At 41.0% G+C, this 11,622-nt stretch overlaps 1 protein-coding gene across 1 annotated transcript in view; it reads right to left on the reverse strand.

The window, feature by feature from the left end:
* Positions 1 to 11,081, reverse strand: part of GABRB1 (gamma-aminobutyric acid type A receptor beta1 subunit) — a 96,307-nt gene extending 85,226 nt beyond the window's left edge. Inside the window, 3 exon segments of the mRNA XM_021397137.1 lie at positions 10,112 to 10,179; positions 10,265 to 10,356; positions 10,431 to 11,081. Of these exon segments, the coding sequence (XP_021252812.1) occupies positions 10,112 to 10,179; positions 10,265 to 10,356; positions 10,431 to 10,618 (348 nt within the window). The 5' untranslated portion in view covers positions 10,619 to 11,081.

The raw sequence follows: 11,622 nt of genomic DNA on the forward strand, positions 1-11,622 counted from the left end.
TCATCTGCTTTTTGTTTACTCTTTCTGCTAGGAATAATTAAAAGAAAATAACATGTTACTCCTTGAGATCTCAATCATACATACTGCTGGTGAGCTTCTGGAAAACAAAATCGTTTCTCTTGGCAGTGGGAGCTGAATTTCTATGCAGGATTCATTTCAAATTACTACCACAATGGCACCGTATTTGCTTCCCATTAGTGTAGGAATCCACAGAGCATTTAACAAGCTGTGAAGTCTGTCATTGCAGATTCAGATCCCAGCATGTCACTGATGTTTTGAAAGCTTACTTTTTTTTTTTTTTTTTTTTTTTTTTTTTTTTTTAAATCAGTGCTTGTGCAGTGGATAAAATAAATCCTGACTTTATAGGTGGCTGTTAATCCCGTGTTTCACTCCTTTCCTAGGAAGCCAGTGACAAAGCTGCACAGCCTGTGAGATGCAATATATTATATTTATGTAGCCTTTGAACCTCATTCATATCCTCTCCTTGGATGGTGTACTGGTATTCAGAATGAATGGTTTACAAACAAATTGATCAACGAAAGGATAAATCAGTATGGAAGAGCACAGGGAAAGGGTCTCATTCTAGGCTTGGTTATTCTCTCATGCCAAAAAGTAATGACACAGAAAATTATAACAAAATAAAAGCTTTAAACTGCTGTAAACTGGAGAGCTGGAGCGCTCATACAAACTGCTGATGAAACTGTTAAGCTGGTAAAATGAACATGCGATTAATTCTACTGGTGTGAGAAATTTTACCCATGAGCAGTTTCACCGAGACCAATGGGACTATCAGCATCTAGTCTCCTTGGTGGGAGCAGGGTCCTCAGGGCTGCCTAGAAGCTCCTGAGATATTTAAGCATGAACGCATCTACCTGCAGCTGTCTGGTACTTGTTTTATTTCAGCTGTGCTTAAAAGGCTCTTCTGATTAAGAACGTGCTGGGGAAATAATTGCACTCTCCTTTTAATATGATTAAGATCCTGAACAATATTTAGACACCGTCTATCTGTTTCAGCAGTTTTAAGTGCTACCTCTACAGTTCATTCTATAGACAATTAAAAAAGACTAGACTGAAATTCTTCATCTCAGCCAAATGGATTGATTAATTTTAACGGAGAACATTTATTCTAGTCTTCAATTTAGTTTGGCAGTCTGAAATCTTCGCTTTGAAACTATGTATTCTATTGTAGGTATTTATAACCTTACAATTCAATCTTGCTACAGCATGGATACATATGTGATAATGCAGTTTCTGGAAGCTGTCTTTTTGTTTTAGATTCCATTTTACTTGTTCATGACTTAACCCAAACAATCAAGGATTTTCCCTAGCAGAAGATGTAGCAAACCTCAGTGTGAGACTGCTTTGGCCAAAACCAGCCTTTCAATTTTGAAAGGACATTGTCAACCTCGATAGGCAAGAAGTCTAATCTACCTTCTCCATCTCCAGCCTAAGTAAATCTTAATACAGAGCTATTGCTTAGAAAAATAATGGAATGCACATCATTATCTGGTATTATTCTGCTAGATTATTCAGTGACTGCTACTACAAACTTCATAGAGAACATATTTGTAATAGTTTTGCCTTTGGGGTTGAAGCAATTTCATTTTAATACACTTTCTGGAGTGCTGCCAGAATTACAAGTAGTATTTCATGTGAGGGAAGAGGAACTCTGCAAGCCCAAATGTGCACTCCCCTTTAGATTCAGAATTCTTTTTCTAGAAAGAAGAAAAGGAGTCTTAAAAAGCACTCAAGTATAAAACCTTTCTGGCAGCCACCTTGGACTCTGTCATCACCTGAGAGAATCCTTCAGCTGGTTTCTCAGGTTTCACTATGCTTCAAAACACAGCATACTTTGATATGGGGAATGAAACATCCCAGAGACCTCTTCCCAGGAGCTGCTGTTTGGAATACAGAGCTCCACAAAACACATCAGCTGAAGATGCTGCTGAATGATGGAAATCCTCAGGTTTAATTATAGCAGTTTCAGCTGTTGTCCCAGACCACCTGGCGTCTTGCAAACAGGAACAAGTTTTTTGGTGGTAGCTTTGGAGCATGTTCCTGTTCCTTCCCCGAGGCTGGGAATCTTTCCACACCTCAGGGAGAAGTGGTGTTGTCACAATTCCCTCTTCTGGCTGCACAGCTTCAGTTCCAGGTGTTTCCTGAAGTGCATTTAGAAGAGAATGTATGAAAACAGCCTAGAAGAATTACAGAAAACACTTCAGGCAATAGAGTACAAAGTAAAGCTGATTAAAAAAAATCACTAAGTTCTGCAGTCATTTGAAATGTGTCTCTTCAATCTCCTTATGAAGATAAATGTTTACTTTGGAAGATTCTGATATTCTTTTGTATCCAGAATCAGAATAAAAAAGGCAATGAAAATAAGGAAAACAAAGATACAAACTTTTAATTAAGCTCCCTGTTCTACCTACTTACACATTCATGTAAAGAAACATCAGGTTCCTGGGAGGACTTTGAATTTTATGAAGATTTTTTTTTACTTTTTACAGAAATTATGATATCAAGAAATAGGTCTTTTGTGAGAGCTTTCACAATTCTGTTACGAAAGTATCATTTGTGACCCTGAATGTTCTCAACATGTTTGCACGACTGAACTATGGGGTCTCTGGAGGCTAACCCCAAGCTGGAAGATTTCAGTGCTCACAACATGGGCACATTATTTGATGCAGATACAGAAAACATCTGGTGAAAACATTGTGACTTTCAGTTATGGGATGAGAAAATTCATCTCATTGCAGGCCTCCCATTGCCATAGAATTAACTGCATACTCCAGGAACCAGTCCTGGAAGGAGAAGTGTTTTGGGGAACAATTAAGGAAACGTGTGGTCCTTTTCTTTGCAGCTATTTTTGGCAGTTTGTCACAGCAATAGTACCATATTTCAGTTCTATTTATTTGTTTATTGCTCCAGGCTCAGGAGAAACAAGAAGGCAAGAAGCAGCTTATCAAAAATGTTTTTAAAATTCAACATACTAGTAATATTCTATCATTTGTAATCTAGTGCTGCATTCTTGGAATTCTTGGAATGTGCTTTAAACAAATGGGAAGTGTGAATACTATCTCTTGTCTTCAGAAACGTAGGCTCTTAATGGGTTATATTATCTGCCTGGACTACAGATGTATCAGGATGCCATGTGGTGTCAGGTGTAAAACCTGGACTAAAAGATGAAGTACATGGGCCAGAACTGAGTTTACCAGTCCTTGAGAAAAGCTAGGTGGTGAGGGTAAGCCACCTGCTATGGAGAGAGAGAGTAGCAATTGAGAAAGCTGGAAGGATTGCCCTGTGGGCAACTGTGATTTTGACATGAAAGAGCATCGTATTTTCTATGAAGGGCATTCATAGCTGGCTTGTTTAAACCTTGAAGTAAGGAGACTTGTGAAGTATTGTGCCTATCAGGCTAAAAAAAGTATTTGGTATATTGCTTGTATTAACCTTGAAGCTTTCCTCAGTTTAGTTTGATTTTCTAAAGAAATTAAGATCATAGAATGGCTTCAGTTGGAAGGGACCACTTTCTGAGTCACATGTATGACCTTTCTGGGTCATATGAAGCAACATTTAAGTTATCACTTGATTCTTTTTGTCTACTTGTTAATTTTGTTGAAGAACCACTTAGTTCTGTATTCAAATGAAAAACAACATCCAATAACAGTGACCTCGCTGCTTAACCTCAAGATGCCTGTTTCTACGTTCATTCCATGTTTCACTGTTAACATAATTACTTACATTTGAAGCAGGTGGTGATGAAATGATCTGACCTTTATACATTATTACTTGGTTAGTTTTTCCTTATTTGCTGGAAAAAAAAATAAATTGAGTAGCTGAACATTCTTATTAATATTCAAGTCCTTTGCAAGTCCTTTATGCTATAACAAGAAAGTACTTCTCCCTTCTTCTTCTGCATTGCAGCTAGGCAAGTTTTCATAAAGAACTGTTGAGTTTTATGTCATTTTAAAAATCCAATTTAATCTCTATGAATATCATCAGACAGATGTATTTATATCGAAGATTTGCATTTGTTATCATTGCAACTAATCTGATTGCTTGAGCTGAAGAAGTTGACATTTTAGTTCTCCATGTACCAGACTTGAGATTCAAATAATGGAGATTTTGCTGCTGTGAAGCAAGGAGCTATGGAAATGGGATTCATGACACCTATTGTATTACGAAATTGCCTAGAGGAGAGCTGGTTTTCTAGACTGGCATTCACAGCAACCAGTATCCTTTTTTTCTCAGATACTTAACCCAGCCAGTGAGAAGGGACAAGATAATGTGTGAAACTCAGGGGTGTCAATAAACACAGCTTAAGACTCTCTTAGCCTGCAAGAAGTGCCTTAACATAACCTGCAAGGATATACAGAGGTTGGTCAATAGTTGGGGTCTAGTGTATGAATGCTGGCCTGCCAGGCGTAATGGACAAACTTAGAGTAGTTCTAAGCCTTACTCAGCTTGAGAGCTTAAACCGCAGCCCCTGGGAAGGCTTAAATGGGGTCCTGGGCTGTGGACAGAATTGCGGTACATTTCTCTTGAATATTACTCTAGTCTTCTCTTGATTTCTCTTTACTAATACAAAACATGATTTCATCCTCAACTAAATAGTAATGAGAATTTACTAAAATATGGTAACAAATGGATATGCATAATAGTCTGAAAATATACAGCAAAAATTGAAGAGATGAAAAATTACCTTGACAGCGGGGGATTTTATAAGCAGTTGTGCTGGATCTTAATGAATAACTTTCTGGAAGCTGTTGTGCATTTTGTTGTAAAGGTGCCATAACTCATTTGCTGCTATGGTGGTGTTCTGTGATGCAAAATTACTATGAAAAAAAAATCAAAGAAATAAACTTTCTAAAATGTTATTTGCTTGCAAATGATAGTTTTGTATACCCTGAACCAAAACACAGTATCTGTAAGATTCAATAGGTAACTACTGAGGGAGAAGTACCTTCTGCCATCTACAGGTTCAGCCCTCAAGTAATAGGAAGCACTTCTATTATTCCAAGCTCTGAAGGTACCTATGTGCTTGCCTTTCATCTATAGGCAAATTTGAAAACTTTTGCCCATATATATACATGCATATATCGACAACTTAGTCTTGTGTGATCACCCTAGATCTTGGAATTAAGCACAGCCAACTAATGCCGAATGCTTATTAATATCAAGGAGAGTTTTGCTTCCTGAACATAGTAAGCAATTATGATTTTATAAAATAAAGTAATTCACCTATGAAGTCTGACCCAGTTGCTCAGGGTTTGATCCAGCTGGATCTTACAGGCTACCAGTGATGTAAACTACATCTCCCTGACCATCCATTTTGTCTCCTGGACAGTCCTCACAAGATAAAAAAAATCCTTTCCTTACATCCAAGTCTGATCCTCTTTGGTTTCACTTCACATCAGTCATCACACCATATACCTCTGTGAAATGTCTGGCTCTATATTCTACATAACCCCTTCACAGATCCTGGGAAAGTGCCCCCCAAAGCCATCTCTTTCCAGGCAGAACAAGCCCAGGTCCTAGACCAAGCATCCTAACTTGATGGCTCTCCACTGAACTTCCTTCAGTTCTGCATCTTGTAACTGGGTTGGACCCAGAACCAGATGCTGTACTTAGATGTAGTCTAGTGAGCACTAAGAAGAGATACTCTGTTCCCCTGGCCTACTATCTATGCTCTGTTCATGCAGCTCTGGATGCCAACAGCCTTTTATATTGAATGGAACCATAACCCTCTGCTTCATACTGTGCATGATATTTGCTCAAAGATTGCTTGTTAATTTGGTTTGGTTCTGACGTTCATTCTGGATGCCTGATGATCACAGGATATTCTGGAACATGTTTTATTTCTTTTCTGAATATACTGATTTCTGTCTTTTTTGAAGTGAATTTTGTTGTTGCATTGGTGATAAACAGTAAACATAGCAAACTTATGAAGATCCCAAAAGAAGTAGAGCACATCAACACTCCTATGTGGGAAATGACTCTGTGAAAGTTCAAACTGAAAAAGCATGCAGCCTTCCAGAATGATCCACACTGAAGATAAAGATGATCCTTTCTATAGATCATGGTGTCACAGGAGTTTGTTTTTCAGTTTTCCACACTTGCAGAACTGTTAACTACCCAAATTGAACAAAGTACAATGATTTGAATGCACTAAAGTAGTTAAGCCTTCAGACAGTGAACTGATTATAAACTTCTGAAGTAGTATATGTGGCATGTTAGAAAGTGCACTGATTTTGGATTTCATTTGCAATGTAAACCAGTGTTTCAACAGTAGGTCTGGGAGCAGCCCTAAAGCTCTACGTTTCTTCCAGGAAAAGTGGGGTAAACATAGTAGAAAAGGATGTCTGACAACAGGGGCAGTGGAGCTTTAGTGCTGTGAGAGACACTTTGTCCCTCAAATTCATCACAGTGCTGGGATCATAATAGGGTTCTGCTTCATGCCACAAACATAACTTCCTCATTCAGACTAAGTCAAGGTATCAGAAATACACCAGAATATCACATCTGTTTCTTGGTCCAGTTTCTTACATAGATTCATAAAGTCAGGAAAGATAAAAGAATATGAGAGGGTGGTATCACATGAAAAGGATGAAAAAAAAATCTACATAGTTGGCTTATTGAATTATCAGTTTCCCAAAAGGATGCAAAAATGAATAGTTTAAGCTAAATTAAATTATTTCTGGGCCAATAATATGTTTTCCAGCAGGTTGAGATGTTGACAGTATATGAGACAGACCTCTTAAGGAGAAAGCATGGAAAGAATATTGGGTGTGGAGAAGCTAAAGAATTACACCCCTCATGTCAAAAAACAATGAAACATTCTTTTCCCTCTTCTTCCTGGGAAATAAAACCTGCAATCTGGTATCACACAAACCATTATCAAATTAGCATGGTAGGTTAGGAACAGAGTTCCCAAAAATGAACTAATGGGCCTATTTTTTTTTTCATCTCTCTCAGCTGCTCTATAGAAGGTTATTTTTCAAATGCATTGGTTTTCAAAGCACATACTGCTACTTTTTCCACTGTGATAAAGATTTGACCACCTGCTCAGTAGGAAAAATATTTTAGAGAGAAAATAGTCATGTACTGCACGTACACTTTACAAAAACAAAACAAAACAAAATAAAAGAATAAAAGAATAAGAATCCAGCTACTACTCAACTACTTTCTAGTAGATAGAGCAATATGACATTTGCTTGCTTGCTCTGGAGCTTGAAGGTAGTTACTGTGAATCATGCTGTCTGTGTTCATTCTTGCTGTGCAGTCAGCATCTCTTGTTAATAGTGGAAAGGTATCATGATAAACCAAACAATTCACATCACAGAAATTTAATAGATTTAGTAATAGTGGGGTTATTAATGAAATCACTATATTCATGTAAATGTCTAGTACACCTCTAAAGGAACTCTGTCATGGATGAAAATTAGCTGAACAGTCATTAACTGAATCAAAGCGAAGGATCATCTTGTATCTGTGGCAGGAAATGCTTTGTAAATTCCAATTATTGTAGCAAGGATGGGAAACTGATGGAAAAAGATTAAAATTTATGGTATATTTGGAAAAAAAGTAGGTTTTGAACAAAGCAGTGGTCATTAGGACTTTTACATCCTATTTCTCCTACTTGTTTCACGCATGACAATTTCTTCAGCTTTTTACCCGCAAAAATCAATATATAACAGTGTATCTGATGCCAAACAGGAGTTATGAGAATGACTCCTTCAATTAATCCTTCTTTATAAGTTGCCATAGCATTATTGTACTACCAAAGAGCTACAAAACAATGCAGTTTGAAGAGGTCAGCAGATGAGGACTGCAACTTCGAGGAATAACAAGAATAGCTTCACAACTTTTTATTAATTTAGTAAAATGCTTCATAATAATTTAACATATTTGGTACAGGTAGACACTACAGGTATTACAGGTAGACAAACTGCTTGATTGAACAGTTATTACTGTTGATTTTTGTAGAATTCACAATAGTTCTGTTGCATTTCACCTTTTTACACAATGACTGGATTTACTCAGACATACAAATCTGTCTTGGCAGACAGCCTATAGCCATGACAAATTCTCATCTGAAGTGGTACAGAGATAACGTAAAAATCTTCACCCTTATCTAAGCACTGGAACTGGAATAGGAACTTTAACCCCAACAGTGGGTACCAGGATTTGGAACAGCTGCATCTGACACTGGAAATTAGGTTTTACATGACTGAGGAGAGCCCAGGCATGAGATAGCTGCCCCCACCGCTCCTATGTGAGACTGATTGAACAGAATGATCTTTGGCTATACCTAGGAATGGCTGCTTCCTTCCATTGGGAGAGATGTGACATTTTATGTAATGAAAATGTCTTGATTTTTTTGACCCATCTTAGTCAAGCTGCCCTCCTTAGCACATAGGGAGTAGTCAAAGAATCTATCCAGCATACAACTTTCCATAATTAAAAAACAAATTACACTTTCCCAGGGGTTGTGCAAGGGTTGGAATGGAGAAGAGAGGTGCATGTTGGATCCTTCAGAGCTAAGCAGAAATGCTGCGAGCTGGTGCTATGCAGTTATTACCCCTTGATGCTGCTACTGGAAACCATCACATCCACTCCCCTTTGAATTAACAGGATTTCAGGTGTTGACACTTGATATATTCCAGACTTCTATGAGCAGGTATTTTGGTGATGTGTTGGCAGTGTTTGGTTTCGCCAGGGCACACCACTTTGCAGAAGCAGTGATCCTGTTACAGGGTGGGAGAAATGGTTTGGAGTTTGTTTGTTCTTTGACTGTTCTGACCAAGAGAAAATCAGCTCCCTGCTTCTTCTGCCTCACCGGCACAGTCCCTACCACGTCCTCTCCCAAAGTACAAAGTAGCAACAGGAACTCCTAGAGTTGATACTTGTATCATGCTGAGATAGCTTGCTCCATGCAAAGTGACCAATCTCCTTGCTCCAGATTCTGTTAGGTGTATCAACAAATCTAGCATTTACAAGAAGGAACCGTGTATGTATGGCAAACAACAGCAATAGATAAACATGAAGAGAAAAAACATCTCTCTTCAGCAATTTTGAATGACAACTGTTAACTCAAATATATGAAGCAAACACTTGAGAAAATTACTTTGAATGAGCAAATATTACTTTTTCTCCCTCCCCCCCCCGGCCGCCCCCCTTCTGTGTGTGTGTGAAATAAACTGATAATCAGGATGGAAATGCAAGGTTTTTAGCTTATTTTAGCTAAAAGGAGGAAAGATCTTAGATTTTCATGCAACCCAACATAAGAAAAGAGAGACAGCAAAATGCCTGTGGCACATACTAATCCAACACAAATCTGTAAAATTTTCAGAGTTGTAACTGATGATTTTTCAGTTTCTTCTGGGAAAAGACTACCAAATGAGGCAACCACTGTACATAGTTTTGCTCTCCAAGCCTGCATCTCTAGTAGTGCTTCTTTCAGCAGCAGAGTTGAAATCAAATGCCATCGGTTTCACGCCTGTAGCTTGGGGACTTCTCTAATTTTGATAAGTGGATAGGGGACATGGTTGCATATTTAATCTACAATAGTTTTTTCTTCTACAGGAAGGGCTGTTTTTGTAGAAGCTTCATACTGTTTACTTTCTGCTGCTTTTATTTAATGCCATTTTGCATTAAAAAAGCAAACACGCACAGAAACTACCACAAACCCAAAACAATCTACCCCTGTGCCACTACAGCTGGGGCAACCCCAACATTTTCGAAGTCAGCTGCTGACTGTGTGAAGAGCAAACCACCGCAAGCAGAACCCAGACCCTCAGACCTGCTGCAGGCATTTCAAACACCGCAGCGAGCACTTGTGGAGCACTGTGCTAGATTAAGCACTCAAACATTATGCCAACAACGCAAATAGCTTTTCCTAGCCACCCCGACGTGCTCGGCTATTGTGCATTATGTGCTCTCCCTTGCGGTCGGCAGCCCCCAGTCCGGGCTGGCTCTTGGCGGCCGCGTGGAATTCCTGCTGCCGGCAGAGACTGGACGCGGAGCTCTCGCGGCGCTGCGGCGCGGCCGGCAGGCGGCGCCATAACGCAGGGGGCTAGGCGCCCCGCGGCCCCGTCCCGCCGCTACTCACCATGTTGACTTCCGACACCACGTCGATGCTGGCGATCTCGATCCGCATGCCCACGTCGACGGGCGGACCTGCACAGGGAGGAAAACGGGAGCTGGCGTTAGGCGGAGGGCCGCCGGGCAGCGGGCCGGGGCGCGGGAAGAGCGAGCGCCTCACCTCCGAAGTCGGACCTGAGACGGATGTCGTAGCCGTGCAGCAGCCTGTCCACTGTCTCCTTCACGTAGGCCATGTTGCTGGGCTCGTCGGCGCTGCGGGAAGGAGCAGAGCCGGGTTAGGGAGGCGGCCGCTGCCCCGCGCCCCTCCCCGGCGCGGCAGCGCTCACCTGCGCTCCGCGCACGCCGCGGACAGCACCGCGGACAGCGACAGCGCACGCGGGCCGCCCCGCCCCGCCGCCCTCATCCCGGCCCCGGCCAGAGGCCGACTGCAAGCTGGAGCGGAGAGGAGCAACAATTGCCTGCAGCGCAACGCATGCGCGGAGTGGGGAGCCGCGGGCACCGGCATCCTTGTCATCCCGCATAACCGCAGGTGCCGTGAGTGCTGTCGGTTGGCCGTGAGGGTTGCTACAATGAACACACCTTTCTTTTCTTCCTCTTTTAGTCACCTCCCAGCTCAACTCAATGGAACTTTGGCGCTGCTGTTATGAATTCTTAAAATTTTCTAGTCATGATTATTGTATACTGCGGTTGTACTAGTGATCAGGCATGATTGGTGCTGCTGGGGTATACGGCACTTGACATGTACCAGAAGTTTGAAAACACGGTCATGATAAAGTTACCTGGCTTCTTTTAAGCACTAAATTAGGGTTTTCCATGGGACTGAAGAGTCCCTTTTGAATTCTTGATGCTTTGCAGCATTGTATCTTGTAGATAATGCTAACTTTGCCAGAAGCTGTGTGATGATCAACTACACCTGTACAAAAAAGGACACACCCGCTCTTTCTGGCCTGCTAAAATCTGTCATAAGGTGTGAGCGTAGCGGACTATCCTATGTAAATCCTCATTTCTGTATGTTTCAAGGCAACTGTACTTCAGAGTAGCTGTTCTGCTGGCAGCCAGTCAGTGTGAGGTGTGTTTTTGTAGCTCCTCTTGGGATGCTTGGGCTCTAAACTGGGCTCTGGAAGCAGCTGCAGACACATTGCTTGGCAAAGAGAGTGCTGGAAAGGCCCACAGTGACCAGGGACTGAGAGCAGGGATTTGTGTGGGGCTCTGAACAACCACACCTCAAGAGTGCTGGCATTACATGGCCACAGCAGGCAGCCAGAAGGCTCCTTTCTGGCTCAGTTTTGGAGTGGATGGTGGCACCACGATGGAACATCCAAATGCTTCCAGGGCTGAAATATTAACAGCAGAACCTCTGCGCTCCCATGTACTACCAATTAAAACACTCTGTGGTTTTATAGGATGTGTAAAGAATACTGAGGTTCTGTTATCTTTGTGAAAGATCTATTTATAGAAAGAAAACATAATGTGCTTCTCCAGGCCACTGATGCAGGAGAATCTTGTCTCTCATTTCAG

Source organism: Numida meleagris, chromosome 4 (genome assembly GCF_002078875.1).
Source record: "Numida meleagris isolate 19003 breed g44 Domestic line chromosome 4, NumMel1.0, whole genome shotgun sequence".
Lineage (NCBI taxonomy): Eukaryota > Metazoa > Chordata > Aves > Galliformes > Numididae > Numida > Numida meleagris.